This window comes from Cryptotermes secundus, unplaced genomic scaffold (assembly GCF_002891405.2).
Source record: "Cryptotermes secundus unplaced genomic scaffold, Csec_1.0 scaffold162, whole genome shotgun sequence".
In the NCBI taxonomy this organism is placed as follows: Eukaryota; Metazoa; Arthropoda; class Insecta; order Blattodea; family Kalotermitidae; genus Cryptotermes; species Cryptotermes secundus.
Genome location: NW_019739943.1, coordinates 1860563 through 1887038, shown reverse-complemented (window position 1 = coordinate 1887038; position 26476 = coordinate 1860563). Strand labels below are relative to the sequence as shown.

The window sequence follows — 26476 nt, the reverse complement described above, 5'->3', positions numbered from 1 at the left end:
TCCTTTATCAAGAAGACCTGTGTTCGTTTTTCACACAAAACTTCTTTATTTTACTTTGATTAAAACTGAGCAAGAAAAAAATACGAATGTATTAATCTGATTTGTCTTCTTTGGTAAAGGTAAATTTGTCCCTGTGCTTAATCTGTTAAGCACCACGCCATGAAGACGAATGTGAGGATGGAGGTATAGCTCCACCATTCTTGACCTCAGCAATAGATGCAGGTGAGTTGTCAGCTTCACGCCCCGGTCGTTTTACCTCCAGGTAAAGAACTCCGGTGCCCACTGTACAGGAGGGTGGATGAGCCTGACAGCCGGTCTAGATGCTGTGTAGAAGAGCAACATTTCACGCCCCTGTTGGGAACTGACTGAGCTATCCCGACTCCTTTGATATCTTTTGTTATGAAATTAAAATGACCTCAAGCACAACCTTCACGGCGACTATTTTAAATCATATTTTATGGATGTGGCATCATCTGGAAAACAGATGAAAGTAAAAAATTCATTATAAAAGGTTATTAACTCTGTCCATTGTGACTGATAATTTTGTTTTTAATCTTTCATTCTTGTCATGTTTCCGTCTGAGAGACCATCTTCAAAAGGAAATATCAATACAGGCGGAAAAACTATTATTACAATATAATTGGTCAATATCAATACATATATACAATATCATCACAATGTCATGAATACATAATGTGATCCTTTAAAAACTACAGTGATTTGCATGAATATTGTGACATCTCTAACCGTTCCTGGGCAACGGGAGGTGGAACGAGTTACCACGAATACCCCCACCGTGACCCTGCGAGTCGTAGGAGGCGACGAAAAGGGAAGTCTCAAATCTGAGACAGTAAAATATGGTCGCAAGTCCCAAGGGACTTCGACCCAAGAAAGGCTGCACTGACAAAGGCTAGCAGCATAGAATAGAATAGAAGCAGGAAAAGTACGTGTAACTGTGATACTGCCGATGGCAGTAGTTGTGAGATTGTAAATTGTGTAAATGTAAGAGAGAATGTGCAATAAGTTCGCTAGATCCAGAACGGCGTGTAGTTATTTGCCGCGTCACCTACCCAACACGCGACAATATATTAATATATTTGTAGATTATTATAATTAGTTTGTTTACAAGTGTGGTTTAAAATGATTTTGTTAAAATTTAGAACCAATTCATCAGTCACACTGAATGGAGTTGATAACCTTTTATAATATTGCTAGAGTGATGGATCAGGATGAACCAAATCAAATTTAAACAATTCAATTGTGATAACTTGATATGCAATCTGTTTATCTTAATTCAGATCAAGTAGGAAAACTTAGAGAATTCGTTCATTGTATAAGAGTTTAATCGTTCACTAGAGAACATCCCGCCTTCTTTGTCTGGAATGTAATAACTCTCTTTGTCTTGTTGCAATATATTATATTAGCTGGAATTTTAAATAAATATTATTCAACCTACGAAATTAAAATATACTCATGTAATCAGAAGAAATGTATTGAGTGAGTATTTGAAATGCATCTGGAAACTCTACTCTGATACTTGCACTTTACTTTAATGTTCATGTCTACAGCACTTACTGAAAAGAGTACTTATACATGGAGCTGAGCCCTTCTTGAGCCATCAATTCTGAAGCTACAAGATGTTCCCAGCATTTTAAAAAACCCGAAGGCTCATTACCGTGTTCATAAGAGCCCTCAACTGGTCCCTATCCGAGTCAGATCAATCCAATCTACACCATCTCATCCTCTCTCTCTAAGAACCATTTTATTATTATCCACCCATCTACAGGGAGTAAATCTCATAATATTATTGGAAAACTGAATAATTATACATATGAACCATACCTAGCATCTTATTCAAATGAATATTAGTCAATTACATGATATGACACAATATACAAAGTTGTGTAGACACAGGATAGGGCCTGTAATTTAACTCTTTCACATCGAGTTATTTTTCAAAGGCTGATATAGCCTTCAGGAATGTTTTAACAATTATACTTTAGTCACATGGGGCACGCGGTGGCGCAGTTGGTTGAGGAACTCTGCTACAAGCTGGAAGGTCGTGGGTTCGAGTAACGAAGTGGAATTTTTTTCAGTTTACCTAATCCTTACAACCATACTATGGCCCTGGGGTCGACTTAGCCTCTAAGAGAAATGAGTACCAAGAATCTTCCTGGGAATCTCGACATCTCACAACCCTATGGGCCTTCACGGCCTGTTACAGGGATAGCTTTACATTTTCTTTTTACTTAGTCAATTTACAACCCCTGCAATTTTTATACAAAACAAGGCTACAAAGATATCCCGTGCAAGTAAATCAGTACAGGTTTACTTCATGATGCAGTTCACGAATACAAGAAAGATGAGATGTTTCACACATGTATTGCACATGGGGAGAATGTGATATGCATATGAAGCTTGGTCAGAAAACCTTGCAGGAAATGATTACTTGAGAGAATTATGCATGCATTATTAAACTGGTTCTTCAAAGAGGTTGGGTGTGAGGGTATGGCCTGCCTTCTAGTAGCATCCAGTAGTATGTTGTGAAAAATGATGTGTCAAAAAGACCACTTCAGAAAGGTAAGCATAATTAATATTAAAGTGGGGCTTGAAAGATATTGGGCATGAGTTTTTTTTTATGAAGAGTACCATATCTTCAAGTTTCATAAAAATTCAGGAAATTACATGACCAATTGAATAATAATCATCTTTTTAACAGTAGCTTTGACAGAGGAGTCTGATACTACTATTGCTAACATCAATATTGAATGACAATTTTATATTAACAGCCGAATTATTCAAGCTACATGTAGGACGATGAAGTGGGGAATTTAGTTGATCCATTAGTCACTACATCAGTCTTCACCTAGGCAGCATGTTTCCTTATTTAATAATGGTAATTGAAATATGATTATGTTATATGAAGCTTCCATATCAGTTCTTGTGTTTCTAGATGTGCAACATGCATACATGCATGCATACACCCTCAACCAGGAAGTTGTTGGAATTTAACCCATACACTTGGGTGCAGAGGAGCTGGGATAGTGCAGGGCTATGGACAGGACGACTTAGGGGTCAGAGTTCGAGTCCTAGTGGGGGCAAGAATTTTCTCTTCTCCAAATCGTCCAGACTGGCTCTGGGGTCTATCAAACCTCCTTTCAAATGGGTACCAGGGGCTCTTTCCACAGGGGTAAAATGACAGGGGCGTGAAGTTGACCACTCCCCCATATGCCTTCATGGCATAGTGCTTAATTAGTTAAGCACAAGACTTTTAACTTACTTGGATGCAGTGTCAGAACAAATATTGCAGCCAACAATCAACACAGTTCACTTCGGTTTCATGACCTTCATAATGGGTTCTGCTTGTATGCTCTAAGGTACCCTTTACAGATTTATATGCAAACATGTCCTGCCTATAGGAAGAGAGTGGTAATTACCCCAGCCACACTCTCATAATACGCTGACAAGTCACAGCTACAATATTTTGGAGCCCAAAATGTCATGTTTTTCTCTACATCTCATGAAAAATTTTGGAGAATAGCATTGTATGATGTACTCTTTAAATACCATCATCACTGACATAAGACTATTGCCAAACAGTAACCTGTGATCATCCCATACAAGGTCATTCATTCTATACAGATGGTATCATTTTTCAAGGCTGTTTATAGAAAACAGTTATCAATGTTTATCCTGATAGGCTACACAGCATTACTACATTTGGAACTGTGACATGGATTACTGGCCCTATTCATTTAAGCAATGATGCGCATGGTGGCATAGTCGGTTGTGGCACTATGCTACAAGCTGGGAGGTCACAGGATCGAATACCGATGAGGTGGATTTTTTTCAATTTACCTAATCCTTCCAGTTGCACTATGGCCCTGGGGTTGACTCAGCCTCTAAGAGAAATGAGTACCAGAAATATTCCTGGGGCTAAAGGATGGCCAGTGCGTAAGGCTGACCTCACCGCCATCTGCGAGCCGATTTTCAAGAAACTGTGGGAGCCTCAACATGTCACAACCCTATGGGTTTCCACAGCCTGTTAAAGGGATACCTTTATTTTTATTTTTACTTTAATGATGAAACTCAGACTCATTTTCTTTTTGGAGTCGAAGCAGCTGTCAATATAGTGATGGACCAAGGGCAGGACAGACACGGTACGAATTCTGGCAGGGGCAAGATTTTTCTTTAATTCACAACATCCATACTGCCTCTGGGGCCCACTCGACTTCCTATCTAATGGGTACCACGAGAGATTTCCCTGGCCGAGGTGTGAAGCTGACTGCTCACCTCTATTTACTGCTGAAGTGGAGAATGGTGGAGCTATACCTCCACTACCTCTCAAGTCTTCATGACAAGGTGCTTCATCAATTAAGCACAGTGACAAAGTTACCCCTTTTTCTTCTTAACAAGCACTGTACAGACCATAGAAACATCTCCCAAAACCCACTCCCAACAGCAGACCTCTGCCAATTATACACTGATGTTCCACTGAGCTGACAGTGAAATGAGAATGTTTATTAAAAATACACAGAAGGATAAGCAGGGTTTGTAGGAAAAAAATACGCCATATACCGCCTTTAAGTTTGCATTTATTTTCGTTTTCTTACATAGGGAAAACCATTTTACTTCCTTTTTCGTAATCTCTTCAGAGAAATATTAATGGGGCAAATTGAAAACATGTAGTTTACAGGAAGGAGAGCGCATTTCATTTTCGTAAATCTCATATGGACCTTATCTTCAACACTTCAGAGTTTTTAAATTCCACTTAACATATTCAGTTATTCACATGTGTAACATAACAGGGCAGCCATGATTTAAAAAGAAATGTTATTTGCGCCACATAAGGAAAAAAAAAATCACAAAGTTCACTACACAGTTTTCCACAGGTCATTTCAAATAATGTAATATAATTTACATCTTGACAACTTGCAAAATAAGGATAACAAAAATATTTCACTTTTAAGCTTAATTAATGTAAAAACCAGCACCATTCAGTAAACAGAACTGCATATTAGATGACAGGAATAAAACACTGAAGGAAGTATTTTTAACAAATCAACCAATGATTTTTTAATGTCTACTAAATAAGTCTGGTTATAGTGAACTCCACCATAGTGTGAGCAGCTAAACTACTGTTAGTTCCTCGGAACTCTAGCCATGGTAGAGGGGTCATACCATCTCTCGCGGGGCTGTGGGAGCAGTCTTATCAGCTTATGTCAGAGTGATTACTGTCAGTTTGGAATGTAGCATCTTGGAGTGTGGTCAGGTGTATAGTACGTTGCGTATCTACTCCTGGTCTCCGTAGGCAATGTTTTCTGCTCGGGGAGTAGCTCTGAACATCACCACAGCAAGCGTACAGCTTCGCATGCTCCACAACAGCGTTTACCTTTCCGTGTGGCTAAAGTTACGAGGCACTAACTATAGTCCCACACCCTTCTCCTGTTCAAATGACATGAGACATTTAGTTTTAGAGGTGAGTTGCTGTCTTTCCTGACCTCCCTTTCTCTGTCCACTATCATCCCTCTTCCTAAGCTATGGTATGAGCTCATGTGTCATCACATTTCCTCTCAAATATTTTTGAACAAGAACTGGATTAACTGCTCCAACTACAGATAAAAAACTGCAGAACTGATTTTCTCTCTCCTCAAGTATTCTCCTTAATCTGTCATACTTTATATACCTAATAAAGCTTTATACCAGAAAAGAACACCAGTTCATTGATTGCATTTTCACTGTATCCTGTATTTAGTTCTCTTTTAATATCCAAACCACTCAAAATTCTAATACAATTCTGATAATTAAACTGAGCATTTCCCAAAAAGCCATGCCACAGACACATATGGCAAACAAGTTAAACTGTAGGCTTTACTGGACTAATACCCCCATGCATAATCTGTCACATGACAAAACAAGCAAAAATAACTTACATGATATTAATATTTGTAGATTCATCTCTTCTGTTTCACATTCGCTGTCTCTTTGATATTTCTGTTACTACAGACAAAATTTTATATTCACTGAACCACAATTACAAAATCAGCTGGTTCCATGAAAAGTACAGATCTTTTTTAAATATTTTATAACTTATGTATATGTATGTGTATGTACATACATATATTACTATTGGTCAATTTAATCTCTCTAACCTCAAAGTTCACTGTCTCCTTATTTTCCTGTTACTTTATCCCGGCAAATCTCAAGTTCATTGAACCACAATCATAAATTAACTGATTCTGCAAAAGAATAGTTGTAGTTTTAATCAATATATCTTTTGAAAACATACTGCAAACTCAATCAATTTACTAGCTCAGTCTCTTCTTCCTTATTTTCCTTCTGCTTAAAAATATTAAGAAATATAAACTGATATTTGATACATCAAATATATTAACAGTACTCTGGCTGCTGTTATTTCTTTCTGGAAATGAAATTATTGGTAAACTATTTTTCTTTTGTAATTTTCATACCACTTCCAAATATTACCCTTAGGAGGAGCTGGCAATCAGATTTACTTCCATGGGAGCCAGGTTATACATCTGGAGAGAACAAAAAACATCCATTAGAATAGAACCACTTAAGTTCAGTATATTACAAGTGACAAATTACAGTACATTTAAGAAACAATTCTGGAATTTTATAGATTAATATTTAGAGAGACACAACACAGTATATTTTGGTACTGAGAATGGAACTGCAAAAGAACTAACTCCCTTTACATCAACCCATTGCCTCAAACTAGGGTTTCCATTTACAAGTCTGCGAACAGAAATTTTCAGCTTTCATGGAAGTTCAATGCTAATGCCATATTTATTCAGTATCTCTGAACTCCAGGTCAGTATTTTTGGTACCACTTGCATTTCCCACTGTGACTCTGTTGCAAAACCATGCAGACTTGTACACAGAAAGTCTTGGAACATTTTCATATCAGGGTAGTTTGGTGCGCCTCTACCTACACCACCTGGTGACTTTGAGGCAATTCACTCTGCGATGCGTATTCTCTAAACCACCATAACATACAATCAAAAGTTTTCCAGCACGTCTAGCACAGGCTGAGTGAGTAATACCTTATGAAATGTCATTCTGTATAAAAGATTTTATATGACTTTATATATTCTAACCTCCATAACATTCAGAAAGACACAACTGTGGTCTGTTTTGTCAACATGCCTGAAATGTCAGTTTTGAAAAGTGCCCTTAGCCAGTGACATTGTATGAAATAAATTAACTAGAAGCTTTAAAATCTGTTACAGTATAAAAAGGAGTTTCCTGGAATTCTGCTGGCTAGTGCAGAACCCACAGTAATCCTGCACTGCTCTCCAGCCATAATTATGCCAACTTACAATATTATATTTGAGCATCCTGTTACACTCGCACAATATATGTAAGATAAATACCGTCTTAAGTGTAACAATTTAATTCAGTTCTTTCTTCTTTCCCCTCACTCCACACTACATGTTTCGGCCCTAAATGGCCATCATCAGGTGTGTCTTCTTACGTAGCTGCTACACTGATGCAGCACTTAGACACAGGGCATGTACCCTGAGGAAAACTTTAATCTTAAAATTTCAAAAAGGAAAAGAACAGAAATTTTATAGAAATTTTAAAGATATTTTAACTTGAATTAAAGTTTTAAAAAAAGTGCTAATTAGAAATCAAAATTAACGTGTGTAGGTTAACAAACAATTTATACAATTACAAAGACTGGTGATTTTAAATTTTAACAACCAGTGTAACAGCTACGTGNTAAATGGCCATCATCAGGTGTGTCTTCTTACGTAGCTGCTACACTGATGCAGCACTTAGACACAGGGCATGTACCCTGAGGAAAACTTTAATCTTAAAATTTCAAAAAGGAAAAGAACAGAAATTTTATAGAAATTTTAAAGATATTTTAACTTGAATTAAAGTTTTAAAAAAAGTGCTAATTAGAAATCAAAATTAACGTGTGTAGGTTAACAAACAATTTATACAATTACAAAGACTGGTGATTTTAAATTTTAACAACCAGTGTAACAGCTACGTGAGAAGACACACCTGATGATGGCCATTTAGGGCCGAAACATGTAGTGTGGAGTGAGGGGAAAGAAGAAAGAACTAAATTAAATTGTTACACTTAAGACGGTATTTATCTTACGTATATTATGCCAACTTAACTTGAACAGGAAAATCAATAAATGCAGAAAGACTTCTCCGTGTGTTAATGTTATATGTACCAACATGAGAAAAACTCAATGTATGAAACTGCTCATGGACTACTTGCAAACAACAAAAATGCAGACATACATCTAAACCCCAAGTGGGATCAGAACCCATCATCCTAGAGTTCAAGCAGCAGAAGTAAGTACATTCCTTAGGTTACTGTGAGCATCACTATAAATTCCTTGGCTGCAGAAAGCATTTTATAGCAACACCAGGATGCCTCATGTTTCCTTCACATATGCTTTTTGAATCATTATTATCGGTCAATATATCAATCAAGGATTAAGTCATCTGGATTGTTCTGGCCTTAAAATGGTCTGTCCCTCATATTCAAAGCGTCTGTGCAGATACATTTTTCAAATTTTGACATCTGGAAATTGGAATTCTTAAAATGATCAGCCTAGTACTGATGGTATTCCTGCACTCATTCATTTAATGCTTTCCTGCATAACACGGCAATGTTTCTGCATACATTTTCAAGCGAACAAAAAGCCACATTACACCTTCATTAGCTGAATCCATTTATCCTCTTAGAGGCAAAACCAAACACAATTGCCTTTCTCTGATATTTACTCAAATTGTCAATACTGTAACGTTCCTTGTTTTGGAGCAGTATTTCAGTTTGTTGTATTGATGTCAGTTTGTTTTTGTTCACTATACATCACTGAACACGACATGCACTGTCTTCCTGCAACCGTCTTCCATGTAGTATATTCCCAAATTTCACTGAGGATTTCGGCTAACCTCAGTTTCAGCCTCCACAACGATATAGAAGGACGGAAACCAAGGTGTTGATCAAAAGAGCTGCCTGTGCAATGCTTTTACCTCCCCTTACTCACGTGACAATAACACTGATAGGAAGCAGGTTAGAGTCCAATGTTGTTAGCACATTTTCTCTGTGTTGTCATTTCTGTTCTATAAAATAACTAGTTCTGTCTGTAGCCTTATTAATTTATGAACATCCCTCATGTATAATTTCTGAATAATCACACTTTCGAGAAAATGGCACTGAAAGTCTAAACTGGAGTGATAAATGATCCTAAGAGCGACAGTAAGACAAAAGGTATATAATTTCTGTTGTAGAGTAGATATGTTCCTCCCACTAAAGGGGACAGAAATAAGTGTGAACCAAAGTTACATTTGATTTGTTTCATTCTGGTCCGTCACAAGTTCGGCCCCATCAAGAAAAACAAAGGACAAGGGACACAAACCAATTTGGTTAAAGAATTTTAACTTAAATAACAAAAAGTTAAAAAAAAAAAAACTTTAATGCATCAAAGACAATTGCTGTAGCTGTAAGAAATTTGGATTTTGTATCAAGTGTATATTACAAATATTGTATATTTACGTATTTTAAAAATCAAAACACCCAATGTAATAGTAGTTTCTAAAAGTATTGATGTTCCCTCTGATGATGGTCTGTTGGGACTGAAACATGTCAGGGTGCTAAAAAGTGAAGTAGTAAAAGCTTCAACAGTCACACTGGACTGAATTGTTTTATCATTTGTAATAAAGTTACATTCAGTATTTGTTAAAATTACAAGAATATGTGAGCTTTGAGACAATGATGACTTAGTTGTGGTCTTCTGGTTCGATCCCATGTAGCCCAAACTGTGATTTAAATAAAGAAAATATGGGTATTTATGTAGTCCTAATTTAAATTTAAAGAAGTAACAGGACAAGTTTAAATTCATTTGCAAAGTAAAGAAAAGAGCCAAATTTATGTCCCATGCAAGCAAAAAAGGTACCTGAAGGACTTCCTGAAACATATTTTCAAGCACACCAATAATTCGTCCATTACTCTCAATACAATGAAGTTTTATTAAAATGAACATATAACCAAATATCTGACACACAGAAATTAAGATCAAAATTTTATCAGAGATAAAAAATCCTGAAGTTTCCAATGAAGGGGGAACTTGCACTACTCCTACGACATGGATATCTGAGACAATGCATGAAATGTAAATCCATTTCTGACCTTTGTGAACTATGATCCAAACCAAAAACATGCAACATTACAATAATTATTGTGATTACTTCAGATGGTTCTGATAGGAATGTAAGCATATCAACTAACTCTTAATAACCACACAATTATTTTTGAGAGAATATGGAAAGGCAAACTTCATGGCATATTTATTAGTAATTTTATTTTCAGAATTCATAAAAAAGGGAGAAAAGAGGTGTTTTTCAAACATAAGAAATGAGGCACCCTCAACTATCATCTGGGGCTGGTACAATAGGCCAGACGTGGACGCAGTACAAGGGACTTAGTCCCACCCCACTAGCAAAAAAAAACTAATTTAAATGGCTCTTGCAAGTTGCTTCATATTTATGATAACCAATCTCTGAGCAGCCAGCTGAATACCTGCCTTAAAATTTATTGCTTTTCTCTACTAGTTGCATTCCCAGCTCCAGCAGAGTTCACACTTCAGTATGATTTTTAATTCTTACTGCTACACGCACAAGTTACACGGACCACAAAGTAATAATCCAAAAGTTGCATATGAGGAGTTAAAAATGTAAGAATTCAAATTTTAGTAGTTATATTTAAATTTCTGGTTTCAATGAAATGGTCACAAATGCATATCCAGGAAACTGTACCATATGTACCTTTAACTGAAATTTGTGTGTGTGCATGAAAGTGCAGAGTGAGATTACAAACAATAAAGATGAAATTATTATGGAGTACTGAGACAGGAATGAGAGATAAAATAAGAAATTGAATATTAAGAAATGAGTATGAAGGGACAACATCTGAAACCAATAAAATAGACAACACCTGAATGTATCGATGATACAGCTTGCCAGTGTGTGTGGAATGGGAAGGTGTGAATTTAACAGTGGTTTTTCCATGGCCTGTGGGTGTTGTCTTGACAACTTGTGCTGTCTGCGTGAGGCCTGATTTTATATATTTTATTGGACCAAGGATGTATGATGTGTAGTCATGATGAATCTGTAATGTGTGACATGTTTTATATCCGGCCCTATGGGGAGATGTTTGGATCTATGAAGTGAAAATAAATGTAAATCTAAATGTTGAATGACTACAAGGAAATTTGGTCAAATTAAGGATACAGTGATATGGACATATATCGGTAACATCAGAGTTCCTCTGAAAGTATAAAAACCAAAGATACTGGACTATTACTATCGGAAAACGTCAACAACAAAGACGGAGATACCATGGGTGATGTACGGAATGGAGTCTGGAAAATGTGGAAAGAAATAGAGCAGAAGTTTATGGGAGATTAGAGAACAGTTATGACACAGGATGACCCAGCGTCTTGGAAATGTCGTTGGATGATGATGATGATGATGACGATGTCAACAGCAACAACAATTATATAGGGAGCTAACTGGAGAATGAAAATATTGTGGGATTCAAACCTCTGTCAATATTGTATTTGTAATTTCACTGTAAATGGTATTTCAGGGCATTACAAAGTTAAAAAGAGTATCAAAATACAGAGAAATATAACAAAATTAACTCACTTTCAATTTTCCCCATTTCTGTGCTCAACACAGGGCTTTGCTTCTTCTGAACAGAGTTGGCACTGGCTGTTCCCTGCTGCATGGCTGCAAGTCTCATAGAAGAGAAACCAGGTGGCGGTGGTGCTGCTGTCATCATTACTGAACCTGAGTTTGGTGACCCAACAACACGATTCTGTTGCTGCTGTCCATTCGCATTGCCCAAATTATTACTGTTGGTAGCCCAATCCGCTGTGCTACCACCAAGAACGTTTGAGCTGTAGAAAACACGATTTTGTTGCTGTCCATTTACATTGGTCAAATGATTGCTGTTGGCAGCCCAATCCGCCGAGCTGCCACCCAGAACATTTGAGCTGTAGAAAACACAACCTCCCTCTTCAGATGGCAATGACCTCAACCAGTGGCTTACGTTATTCTGCTGCAACTGATGGAGGTGTGGCATGGCTACAGGTGTCGAGGGTGGGTTTGCACTTGACATGGCTGTGTTCTGCTGCTCCACTGGTGGTTTGTTCTGCTGAAGGACCGAACTTGTATTATGCAGAAGATGAAGACCAGGATTTGTTGATGGATTCATAGGTGGATGGTGATTTGCTGAAGATGCTGCTGCAAGGAAGTTATGCGGGCGAGAACTGGACACAATTGCGGGATCCAGCGTCGTCCAATCTGTACAAGGTCCAACACCATTAAAACCTGCATTAATGAAATAGATCATTAATCTATATACAGGAGTGAATATCTAAATTAAGACTGAATCTAAGATGGATGAAAAAAAGTGCAACAAGTAAAGATCCACCATTTAATGGGTGATGGTAAAATAAATGGTACTGACTTCATAGATGATTCTTTTAATACTGTGAAATTAAGTGTGACATAAGTCTAAGGTGGACAGTATCGCACAGTGAAAAAATAGCTGTTATTTTGTATGTCAGTGGCAATGATGTGGCCCAGTGACGGAAAAAAAATTACCTATTTATTCAAGCTATTATCCTACTTAAATGTAACTGCTGTTGGTCACAATTTTTGCTTCTCTATCTTCTCAGGCAGGTCATGTAAAATGTTGTGCTTTAGTGTATTTCAGAATTCTCTCCAGTTTTTTAAACCATCTATTGGGAAATGGTAATTTTGAAGCATACAGCATAGCTCTCGATCCAGGTCTTATATCTATTTCAAATTATTGGTTTTCGGGTTAAGGCAATTAAACTTCAGACTGTACAGCTGGGACAAAATGAAAAGATTCCATATCAGGGCACAACGAAACTGTATACATGAAGTAAGAGTGAGAATTAAGACAGCGTTATACCATATTTAGTTATCTGGAAATCTCTACTGTCATAACCATCATCTCCAAAACAATAAGAAGAAAAGGACATGACATAAACTTGATGCACAAATTGGATATAAATCTTAGAAAAGTCAGCATACAGCATCAAATGAACCAACACATAACAGCAACATTAACCAATCAGTGAACACATGAAGAGAGAACCAAGCTGAAAACCTTTGGAACTGCTAACTGACATTAATATTTAATAATGAAATGAAGATCAGTGCAGTGTACAATAATTTTAATTGTATAATAACCTACGTAACAATTTTATTACAGTAATTTTAACTTTGTATATATTTGCGTTTCAAAATCAAACTAACATAGATACTGGCCAATATCAAACATAGTAACAGCTATTTCACTAAAGAAATGTAATGTTATGTGCAAGTGACCAGAGTAGTTGAAATATGTTGCCAAAATACTGCATATGTTCAAGTGTAACTGTGTACAAAGATGCAAAAAGTATACATATACACACCTTTCTAATGCAATACCTATTTTTAAAATCACCAAAACAGTTAAGGTTGATGAAATGGTATGGTTCTGGACTTATATTTGGGAGGTGCTCAGCTCAAATCTTGGCTGGAATACTGGCTATCCTAACAAAAGCTTCTTGTTACTTTCTTTGGTCTCTCAAGCTAAATCTTGGATCATACCAATGATTTGGTCATAGCTGGCTCCTTCTACATTCTTTCCAATCCTACTATTTGACAACATGCAGCCTACACACTAATAGAACAATTAGAAAGGTAACCAACCACAATAAGCGGCCTCCGTAGTCTAGGGGTAACGTTCCCACCTCAAGACTCAAGGTACGTGGGTTCAAACCCAGCGGAGGTCGTGGAATTTTTAAGGGTGGAAAAATTCAGGGGACAAGTCCTCCGGGAGGGACTTTAAGCTGTGGGTCCCATGTCGTAGATTTACGGCATGTAAAAGATCCTCATGTCTCTAGACCTCTGAGCAAAATAGGTAAAAAGTTTCCTGCCCAAGTAGTTTCCAATGCCTCCGGTTGATGGGGAAGTATCAGGTACCACTGCCAGTAGAGGGGGCCGAACTCGCTGGCTGAACGGGGTTGATAGCGAGCACCAGTACTGGAAGGGTACGGTGACTGGTAGAATATCAAAGGGGGACGTACGATAGATCAACAACTGGTCGCGGTGCATGGGGAAACCCACCCCCTCCAATAATGAATGAATGAACCACAATAACTTAACTTCAAGAAACAAAAATGTCATCTAATCTATACTTCTGCATGAAGTGGATGCAGCACCCTTTGGAATGCAAAGAAACAAAGTATAGGAACATCTGGATATCAAACTCACATTCAGTGTCTAACTTCTATGATGAAATCTAATTAATTCTGTATCAAGTTTCTTTTCATTTTATGCTTTAAAACTGTTGTTGTCAGGAGAGAATATTCACAATATAGCTTTCCTTACATTTGCTTACCCTTTTGTGCGTTTCCTTGCATAGGCGTATGGCGGGCACCAAAAACAGGAGGGGGTGGAGGAGTGCTAGTGGCTGCAAACTGCACACCCTGATTGTGTGAAACATCATTCAAATTTGGCAGCAATGATCTCAGGTTTTCTGGCCACTCCTTAACAGTGAAAGAGTCACTTGATGTCTTAGGAACACCAGTATTGATGATACCACCATTTTGTAGTCCAAAAGTGTGATTATTTGCAGCACTGTGACTACCATTTGAAGAAAATACGATTGAGTGTTGGTCGGTTCCCTGCTGAGGATTTAATGAAGAGGTATGTGCAATATTATTGGGATGACTGGACATGGTTTGAGGAACTGGAGATGAGGAACCATTATTTGATGAACTGTTTCCAAGACTCATGAAAGGGAGAATTTTGCTACCTGGAAAAAAATAAAGAAAAAGTATATGTGTGTGTGTGTGTGTATACATATATATTACCATATACATTATACATATATTCCAGGTGCATAAGCTCACTGTCTGAATTAAGTGGTGCTGGCCTGCTGAAAAGTGTAATACTTCTGAAAACAGGCTATGTTTATCACATTTTTAAAGTTGTAAAAACTAAATTAAATCTACTTATTAAGAGCAACCAAATGTGCTCATGTATGAGGACAGGAGGTCTAAGAAAACTGCATGAGGAGCTTCATAACTTGTACTCTTCTCCAAGTATAATTATAATGATCAAGTCAAGGAGGATGAGGTGGGCAGGTCATGTAGCACAAATGAGGGAATGCATATAGGCTATTGGTGGGAAAGCCAGATGGAAAGAGACCACTAGGAAGCCCAAGGAGTAGGTGGGTGCGCAATATTAAAATGGATCTTCGAGAGATAAGATGGGATGGTATGGATTGGACTGATCTGGCTTAGAATAGGAACCAGTCGAGGGCTCTTGAGAACACGGTAACGAACGTTTGGGTTCCATGAAATGCTAGGAAATTCTTGAGTAGCTGCACAATTGGCAGCTTCTCAAGAAGGGCTCAGCTCCATGAGCGTGTGAGTAAGTGATTCTTTACATATGTAACTTAGGTCATACCACTTATTTTCATTAGTTTTATATATTTCTAGTTCTTATTTAGAACATGAGGAAAGTGTATTCTGTTGAGAGTAGAAAGAGATTTGTGCCAAAGCCAGGTGAAAGTTCATAGGCATAATAAGAAATGGCACCTTCGTTTTTCATGTTTTCAACTGATACCTGCAATAAGTGCATTCAAACAGCCAAGAAATCAGATACAAAAATCATTGACACTGTGATGTAGCACAATGGAAGGAGCAGCTTCATTCTCCTTCTCTAATCTAATCTAACTGCTTCTGAGCAAAAAACACTTACTTAACTTAAGAAAACGTCAATATTGGTTCCTATCACAGAATATGTACTATGGCACACAGCAGCATACTTCTCAAAATTTTCCAAAGAGTGAGCTTTCATACTTTTTCCATTGTCTGGTATTCTATGCAACACAATGTTTTGAGAAACTGGATCTCTTTCCACCCTCATGTGAAAGGGTGGGAGGCACCTACTCTGTTAGGTTCATCAGAATGACCTAACCTCAATCATTATTCAGAGGTTTAGAATACTGGATGATGGACAATGTCCAAAAGCTGAGTAATTCTGGATGTTTATACACAACATCTGAACCCTTCAGAAGTGACTTTCAAAATTACTGTACAGTACAACACAATCAAGTAGCATGTTTGCAAGCAAGCAGATGAACTGCTGAAGTGTCAATGAGTATTTCAACTACAATCATAATTATATTTTATTAAGTCTAAATGTACCAATTCAGAATAGATGAAGTATATATATAGGAACAATCCTTACTGTTATTTGAAGGTGCTCTTGGAATACCGAGGCCAAAAGCATTCATGTGATTTGGTGCAGTTGTGAAACCTGGTGGTGGCAATCTGGTTCTTGTATGTGCAGAAGAAACCATTGGTGTTACATTTGAAGGCCCAAGTACCAAACCGTCCAACAATTTTGTACATCCAGACACATTTGGTGGTAACCTGAAAAAAAATAAAAATAGGAGCTCTCAGCATGTGAGACATGCAAAGTAAGTGACAAGTCATATTTTATACACCTTATGAGATTATGTATAATTCTATAAGTAATCTGGGTACTGAACTAGGTCTGTGGTTGATGGCACTAGGTAACATCATACCACTAGTGAGAAGCAGCTTCAGTTTAAGTGACGAGAGGTAGCAACATGAGCACCAATGCAGTAAAACAGATATGCAAACCTCTGACATACTGACAGAGAAAAACTTATTTAAAAGATTTTCAACTGCAGAGAGAAGCAGGACTACATTACAAATTAATAATTATAAAACTCAGTAACCTATTTTTGTGCAAAATTTGAAACAGTAGAGAACTGTACCATCAAAGAGTTGACATCAATGTGCNTTCTTCTACCCTGAAGATGGAGGTGATACGTTCCCCCGAAACGTCGGTTAACACCACATATACACGGTGCCAAATCCCAGAAGACTGCTTTCTTCATAGTCACCGCCGTGAAAGCCTGAAATCTTACATGCTTACAATTTGTAATACACACACATGCTAAAAAAAATATGTAAGTACATCTATGCCCAATATCCCTATGGTGTCATCTGCCTAGGTGCAATGATTCATTAGTCACTGCTATCATGAAGGTAAATGCACATTTTGTACAGGCACACGGTTTTGTATTCTCCGAAAGTTTAATTTAATTTTTGACGTGGACTTGTATGCACCCTGCAATTCAAGGGGCCAAACAATTTAACAAGTTTACAAAAGATGTTTGTTATTCTATAAGAGCACAATAAGAATAAATTTTCTTTATTTCTAACCTTACTCATAGACTCTATCTCATGTAAGCCATGGTTTATCACTTTTGTAGTTCACCATATGTAGTAAATTCAAAGCAAATACAAGGATGTATGCCTGGATTTCTGGAACATGCCTAACAGTAATACAATTCCACAATGTGCACTCTTAATTTTTCTATTGAAATACTCTGCACAGTCTTCTGAATTATTGCTCATAGTTGCATAAATATATGTAGTTTGCAATTAAATCTTTTGGCTGAAAATCCCAGTCCTTGGACCTTGTACTGTATTGCTCTATAGACAGCTCCTGAACCTACTTTCTTCTGAAATGAAAATGTGGTATTCATCTTTTGCTAGTTTATTTTGTTTGAAGCCTGTACAGATGATAGGTCTTTAGTATACTATGAGAACAAAAACTAGCTCCCCAAAAAAACGGTTTTAGCCACCTACTGATATTTATGTAAAGAAAACAATGAACTGCTGTGTCCATTCTCCCGTCATTCTTTAAGTAGTTGGTAATGACCAGGGCCCGGATTTTGATGACATGTCATCTTTTTTCCCTTGTATCCTATGCGATGCTCTTAAATGTATAAATCTCGGATATGAGCTGCTGGTTACAGAAATGTAAAGTTTATAGGTAATTTTTTTTACTTTAATGGGTATTTCTTGTCGTTTTTGGCGATTTTAGGGAATTTTCCTTCATGTTTTCTGAAATGTGAATAACATGGAAGCGAAGTGTTCTTCCTCTTCTCCTTTAGGTTATTTTTCTGGATTTTTTCGGTAATTCTTTGAATATTTTCAGGTCATCAAAATCCGGGCCCTGCATATTACATCCTTGGGTCATATTTTATGTAATTTTTTCTGGATTTTTAAAATATTTTCAGGTCATCAAAATCCGGGCCCTGCATATTACATCCTTGGGTCATATTTTATGTAATTTTTTCTGGATTTTTAAAATATTTTCAGGTCATCAAAATCCGGGCCCTGGTAATGACACTTGGATTTCAGAAATTTCTTCTTTTGCATTCTTGTTCTCCTTGGTGAGAAAACTCAGTAGTGTACCAAGCAGAACATGCAAGGACCATCCTCTTGTCTTTCCAAGCATGAATGACCACATCTCCACACATCCAGGCCCTACTTTCATACAGCGATATTTTCATTTTTATACCAGCTGGACTATTTTTATTGTTGGGCATTACTGTTAACAGTTATTATGGCACTTCGTTCACTGCAAACATTATTCAGATTCCCTCCTGTATAAAAACCTGTTCACATTAATGTGAAATTCCAAAACATTCTGTATAGACTGCAAACTCTGAGTAAAAATGCAAACAATCCTTTCCACAAACTGAAAATCTGGTATTTGTTGTGCACTGGAGCTTATCACAATGGAGAAGAAATCTGTACAAAAACTTTAACAGCAGAATCAGCAAGTACACGAAATGGTGACATATATATTTGATGTTTAAATATAATTTTATTAAATCTGATTAGGCTACATTATTCTCCTACATACAGTCTCTCAGGAAATATTTATTCATTAAAGACGTATTAATTATTTCATCACTGAATTCCTTCACCGCTTGGAAATGATGCACCAAATTAATAACTCTGTAACATAGATCTCCATTAATGGACTTGCACACTTCCACAATTTTTTTTTTTCCTGAGAGCTGTAACAAGCTTAAATGGCCAATGTAAGATTTCCTTTTTCAGGTTGCCCACAGAAAATAATCACATGAGTTTAAATTAGGACTGCAGGACGGCCACAAATGCCTACAAGTATGCATTTCAGGAAATTTGTGTGAAATTACAGTCTTGAAATTTATTGCGAAGAAAGTTCAACATAGTCTTGACACTATGGGGTGTAATTTCATCTTGCATGAAGCACCGTGCTCATGTTCAAATCCTCTGTCCACAACCAAAGCCAAGCCACTTCTCAGCATGTTGAGATATCACTCTGAATTCCTGATTTCTTAAAAGAATATATGTGGCCAGCCATGGCTTGGAAGAGCACACCACATCATTACCCTTTTACCACAAAGCAGTAAGTTACCTGCAGTTGGTGAGGATTTTCCAGAGACCAAAATTTTCCAATTTTCTTTACTCATGACACACCTCACATAAACATGCCCTTCATCTGTGAACCATGTCACATAATGCTTCTGGATTCTGTCATTACTCTAGCTTGTGTATATTAAAGAAACAGTGTTTACTTCTGTCTGATAAATTCTGAAATGTAATATATGCAGATTCATATTTCGCATTCATCAGAGTGATAACCTTGAAATTCTGAATGGCTGACTTGCTTTCCATGTTGATTTCCTAGTGCTCCTTGTCACTGCAACATGTAATGTTTCAATATTCTCAAGAGGTGTACTGAGTTTCCTCGGTTGGTTTGGTTTGAGCACAATTCCATCCTCTAAAAATCACCCGTTTAACTTCTGAACAGTGTTCCTGCCTAGTCCCCAGTTTCTGTAATGAGCTCTAAATGTCTCTACAGACAATTCTCCATTCTGTACAAAGCAAACAGGACAGAAGTGATGTCTCCACTTTATGTGTATGCAAAATCTACAAGGACATGTTGCATGCAAATGTTTAGAAGCGAGAATGCAGTCTTTAAGACTGAATACATATTTCTATAAAAAAAATACTGTTTAAGTCTCATGAAGTTTTCTGCAATTGCATTTTGTTGTATAGTGGAATGGAACTGCCAAAGACAACTTCTTCATACATCAGTAGATATTCACTATATTTCAATGTATAGTGAAGCCCACCCTGGTTGTGAACATTCAGGTGATGAAATTTTCCTCAAATAGACATTGTAAAATGTGACCCTAATATTCATGATAAAAAAAGTAAAAGGTGTCCCTGTAACAGGCTGTGGAGGCCCACAGGGTTGTGCCATGTTGAGGTTCCCACATTTTCTAGACACTCAGCTCACAGATGGCGGTAAGCTTGTCAGTCTTACACACTAGCCGCCCTTTACACCCAAGAATATTCCTGGTACTCATTTCTGTTAGAGGCTGAGTTGACCCCAGGGCCATGGTGCAGCTGAGAGGATTAGGCAAATTGAAAAAATCCACCACATTGGGATTCAATCCCATGACCTTCCAGCTTGTAGCATAGTGCCTCAACTAACTACGCTACCGCTTGACCCCGATAATGATGAATAATTTGTCTATAGAGAAATTCAAGGTACATACAAATGTGTGAATGCATTGATGATGTAGGTAGCCAGTGGCTAGCCTATGTGCATGTGTCACTGAGGTCTGATAAGGAAGTGGATATTACGATCCTATTTTAGATTGTGCTGCATGTTACCCTCATTTAACATGCCTGGAAAGACCATGAAGTGCAAGTAGTACGCTGAAAAGAGCGTGGACAAGAAATGCATTTGATATAAAACTTGAACCATGTTTTTTTTTAAAACTGCAAACCAAAAAATTTCCACAAATTAACACATATGAATCAATGCACATATCAAGTCTTTGTTATAGATTTTCACAATTCAGATAACATTTCAACAGCAAATCCTTTCTGCAATGTGGTGTCACATGCAAGAGTATATTCTGGTATGGGCTCCTTTAATGGATATTGTATGTCTTTAAAATGAAACATTTACAATTTCTTATTGTGTTTCCAATGCACCCCACCAATCATGCAAACTGTTTCCACTTCTGTACTACAAGGATCTAATATACACACTCTTACGCATAATTTTTAAGGAACATATCTATTTAAATTGGAATCATAGTGTAATGTGGATGGCGCAATAGAAAGTAGGGGTCACGTGAACTCTGCGGTTCCACGAGTGATGTCACGTACCCCCACTCCTCCCATCATTACGCAACACTCAGTAAACGCCCCTCCCCACGAGGCTGTGACATCACGCAACAGGCGAGTCTGTGCAGCGACTATTGCTAGCCAATGCGCAGGTAGAAACACCTGACAACAATACCTGATATCTGTTGCCGAGCAGCAATGTGTTCTCTATGTTGTCCGTGCCGAGCCTAAGCAAGGAGCAGCGACACTATTCAGGAGGACTGAGTAGTGAGTATTGATCCAGTTACTAGTATTCAGTATGAGTTGAAGTCCAGCAGCTACGAGTTGAGTTGTATCGAGTGAATGGCAGTGACTCCAGCAGGAGAAGTAATTGTGATACTGCGGATTGCAGTAATTGGGAAATTCTGAATTGTATAAGTGTAAGAGCGAATGTGCAATAAATTTGCTAAGATCCAATATGGTGTGAAGTTATTTGTTGCGTTACGTACCCAACATGTGACAATATGTATTCTTCCTACTCAGTTCTTAACTATGTACACTATATTCATTCAATAAAGACAAGTATATTTCATTTCTATAGTCTGGCAATATAACGACATGTATTAACAATATCTAATCACTGATTTAATCTAATAAAAAAGTAACAGTATCAATGTGTCATTAAGGTTAGAAATAATCTGAAAAAAATTAGAACATTTTCATTTTTCAATCACAGCTAAAAGAAAATATTTTTGGGTTATGAATGAGCAAGCACAACTACATCAAATATCTTTTGTTATTTTTAAATGCACAGGGCTCCTTTTATTTGTCACAAAATTAAGCTTTTTATATTTATGTATTATTTTATAAGGCAGTTTAAAGTGAACACTACCCCTAACACAGTACTGTATTTACTTCTGTAAGAAGGTTGAGAATATTAAGACTACACAAAGAAATACATACCTGTGAAGACTGTATCAAGCACTACACCAACTGGTATTGTATTCCTGACTGACCACATTTAAGAGTCGGGCATAGTGTTATATCAAAACAAACCTGTGATTCTGCTGTTGTAATATCTGCTGCTGGCTGCGACTGGCGAATGAGCCTAGAACTTTGCTGCCATCAAAAACAGATGTATGTGGAACTTGATGGCTGAAGTGGTTCATCTGATTTAGCTGGTACTGTTGGTAAACATGATGTGACAGATGGCTCATGTTACTGTGCTGGTTATGTAGATGTGTCTGGCTTAAGAAATCATGTGAAGGCTGCTGCTTGTTGTGCTGGTCCTGTACCATCACCACCATGTTCTCCTTTTCCATCATCTCTGCCAAGGCTTTTTGAGTTTCATGGAAAGGATCAAAGCCCAGTTCATCATCTGTTAAACGACCACTATCTTTTATCGATATTTCTTTGCCGTTTTCCACTGAGGTATTAATACAATTCATAGAATTTCCGTCCCTGTTTTCATACTCCAGTTCCGTACTTGGTTCCAAACTTTTTGGCTGATGGTTGAGAAAACTTGGAAGATACGTTTCTTCATCCGAAATGCCCAAATCACCATCCATAATGTCCACACCATTCTGAAGATTATTTTCACTACTTGCTTTACACTCACTCCCAGATTCGGAACCACCCAATACGCTGAACTTGCCCCCAACAGAAGTTACGTTTGTCAGGTTACTCTTATTTCTGTCAACAAAATTGCCATCAAGAACCGAAGAATGATTTTGGAAGTGAAAATTTGATTGAGATTGTGAGTTTAATTGTTTCATTATGTTCTGATTTTGCTGCTGTCTCAAATGAAAGTCTGCAAGAAATTTACTTGTTGACTGTGAAGGTGGCAGGCCATTTGCAATCATATGTTGTGAGCCTACAATTTGGTTCATGAGATTACTGACAGGCGGAATCTGATGGCGATGCATCATTAATATTGCTGCATCTTGGTGAACAAATGATGGCGAATGTGGAAACATCTGTTGAGATCCACCTACAGAATTTGAAGTCAAGATAGGATTCACTGAATTCTGAACTGCCAGAAGAGAGTTACTTTCAGGATTTCCTTCTTCAGGTCCAAAACCACTATCTGTATCAATATTTTGTGACAAATGCCCACTGTTATTTGTATTAACTCTGAAGTTTTCACTGATGTTTGCTGCAGGAGGTGGAAACTGAGTAACCACACTTTCCACCAAAGATGATTTATTTTCGAGATTTTTTTTGAAATTCTGAGACTGCTGCTGGTCATTTGAATCAAAACCATGATCAACATCACTGCTGTCTACCTTGGAGCTTAGCCTAGAACCATCTGACTGAATTTGCTGACTGCTAGATGTTAAGACAATACAATCATTTTCTTGGTGTTGTGAGTTTGATGGATTTCTTGAGTTTGAGAAACCGAACGCTGCTTGCCAGTCTTCTGATGAGTGAACAGGCGGCAGAACATCTGGCATGTGCGTTAGAGTAAGGCCATTGATTGGCCAGTCTGTTGCAGCTAAAAGTAAAAACAATAACATGTACTGTTCATTCATAACATTTGCTATTTACACAAATATATATTAAGTCCAGCTTAAGAAACTGAAACTATAAAGTGACAGAGAATGAAAGTCATGCAATAACAACAAAACAGCAGCCAAGGAGTAAAGGTAAATTTTAAAGCTGTCCCTGTGCTTAACTAATCAAGCACTATGCCATGAAGACATATGGGGGATTGGATGTATAAATCCCTGAGTGGTAAGCTCCACACCCCAGCCACTTAACCTCCAAGGGAAAGAGCCTCCAGTAACCATTGGATAGGAGGCTCAGTGAACCCCAGAACTGGCCTGGATGGTGTGGAGAGGAAAAAAAATCTTGTCTCTACTGGGACTCAAACTCCAGATCCTCAGTGGTCCAGCTGTAGCCAGTCGCTATTCTGACTGTACTACAAAAATATGTAACAACAGATTTAAGAGAATTTTTTGTCTCTCACACATACATGAACGCGCCCCCCCCTACACATGCACACACACACACACACACATTGTTTATTTAACAAAATAAATGTAATCAGTAGCAGAAATATGCTACTACAAATACAACTGTAATATACTACATGAGTTCACTTTTAACAACATTATTCTCACAAACTAAAACTTCAAACTAGGACTGAACATGTATGCAAGTACCAAAGAATTCAAAATCTGAAGTGTTCGGATATTTTTAGTTGAAATAATATAAAACTCCTCTCAGTGTTAAACATCTATGAAGGCTCTCCTTCTGGTAGTACTTTCTACGTGAATTATCCAACTTGTACTGAGATGTCCTCACCTGATCCGGTTGATGATGCAGCCACTTTTGTGAAATTATTAGTAGAGAAAAATGAATTGTTGTCGGGTTCAAACAATGTGGTCCTGTGATTAGCTGGCAGGATCCGACTGCCCAACTGTTGTCTTCCATTTGTGCCTAACACAGTACAAGAGTTTCCTATATTCACTAAACTGTCATCACTTTCTTGAATATCTGAGTCTGCTTCTACAGCAGGTCCATTTGCCACATCGCTTGATGAGGAAGAACTGGAATTATTGGATGACCTAGCAGAATACTGCAAATTCTGATGCATATCATGTGATAATAAAGATCTTGAATTTGAATGCTGTGATTTACTATGGACTAACTTATTCCCAGCTTCATCCTGTAGGCTGCTCTGCAATTTCTCTTTTGCTTTCCTGCAGACAAAAGTGAAGTGTTAAAAAGATTATTCAAACTGTTCAATCAGCTTTACAAACACAATTATATAATCACACACAAGTGAACGCCTATTTTTACTTCAATTTCAGCTTATATTCGATTTGAAATGCCCATTTATTTATATATTTGAATGGAAAAGTCCATCAGTGTGTAACACATTTTGAGTGTGTTTCATTGTACTGACACTATAGAATATTTTATATTTTAGAACTAGAAAGCCATTTTCTGACAAATGACTCTGCATCAAAGAAAAGACAAAGATATTTTACAGAGCTTCATCTTCAAGTGAGATCATCAACATGACATTATTGTCCTTGGATCTTATTACAAAGTACAAACCAATTTTATTAAATCTAAACATATTAATATACTTTGTCATCCAAATTTTGGGTCTCATATCAAATTGTAGTTCAAATTATGAAACAAAATTTAACTTTGTTACAATATACAGTCTGTGTTCCTCCTTTGATGTCAGAGACCAAGTTTCACACCCATACAGAACCACAGGCAAACTTATAGTTTTGTATACTCTTAATTTTTATGTTTTTGGACAGCAGACGAGAAGACAAACAGTTCTGGACTGAATGGTAGCAAAGCATTCCCCAAGTTCAATCTCCTCTTAATAACTCCATAACCTGTACTCTTCTCCTAGTACAATTAGAATGATCAAGTCAAGAAGGATGGGGTGGGCAGGGCATGTAGCATGATTGGGGGAGACGAGGAATGCATATAGGATATTAGTAGGAAAGCCAGAAGGAAAGACACCACTGGAAAGACCAACGCGTAGTTGAGTGGACAATATTAGAATGGATCTTGGAGAGAAAGGTTGGGATGGTATGGATTGGACTGAACTGGCTCAGGATAGGGATCACTGGAGGGCTCTCGTGAACATAGCAATGAACCTTCAGGTTCCATAAATTGCTGGGAAATTCTTCAGTAGCTGCAGAATTGGAGGCTCCTCAAGAAGGGCTCAGCTCCATGAGTAAGTACAATACAGGAACTGTTACAAACGTGCTGTGTGGAACAGTTTTTACATACATCAAAACACAATTTTTCAAACATTAAGAAAGTTCAACTTTCATTAAGCTTGTTTCAGGAAAAGTAGAATATGTTCTTTTACACAGAATAGTAACATGACATTTTTGTTTAAAACTTAAACTGACATGAACACAAATTCTACAAATGGTACAAAACTCAGACCACTCACACAACCTTACCAAAAAGACTTTTCTGTTTCATTTTAGTATGTGTTTCAAATTTTTTAAATTAAACCAAGAAATGGAAAGAAAAGTAGTAGTAGTAGTAGTAGTAGTAGTAGTAGTAGTAGTGGTAGTAGTAGTGGTAGTAGTAGTAGTGGTAGTGGTAGTAGTGGTAGTGGCGGTGGCGGTGGCGGTGGCGGTAGCGGTAGCAGTAGTAGTAGTAGTAGTAGTAGTAGTAGGTCTTGATTCAAACTTTAATTTTTCATTCTTGAACTCGAGTTTTCTGAAGTACTTTCAATTTGCATGTCAGTGTCATGTTGAAAGGGGTCAGTAACCTCATTGTCTGAATGGAAGACAAGTTCTTTTTCCCCTTTTAAGTGTTAAAGAACCACGGGTCATGGTCATAAATTTGAATTTTGTTTGTGTTAGATGATTTTAAACTGTTTTCAGCTTTTAGCATGTTCATGG

At 37.4% G+C, this 26476-nt stretch overlaps 1 protein-coding gene across 4 annotated transcripts in view; it reads right to left on the bottom strand.

The window, feature by feature from the left end:
* Positions 1 to 5677: 5677 nt before the first annotated feature.
* The window catches only part of LOC111872058 (GATA zinc finger domain-containing protein 14), a 53810-nt gene continuing 33011 nt past the window's right edge, over positions 5678 to 26476 (bottom strand). For 3 of the 4 annotated variants that reach the window (XM_023865563.2, XM_023865564.2, XM_023865565.2), the window contains exons 9-14: positions 24390 to 24787; positions 22140 to 23577; positions 16333 to 16517; positions 14474 to 14890; positions 11701 to 12387; positions 5678 to 6539 (exon numbers count right to left, since the gene is read on the bottom strand). In XM_023865563.2, coding sequence (XP_023721331.1) covers positions 6532 to 6539; positions 11701 to 12387; positions 14474 to 14890; positions 16333 to 16517; positions 22140 to 23577; positions 24390 to 24787 — 3133 coding nt within the window. In that variant the 3' untranslated portion in view covers positions 5678 to 6531. The remainder of the gene's footprint in view (positions 6540 to 11700; positions 12388 to 14473; positions 14891 to 16332; positions 16518 to 22139; positions 23578 to 24389; positions 24788 to 26476) is intronic. The other variant, XM_023865566.2, reaches the window with a different exon arrangement.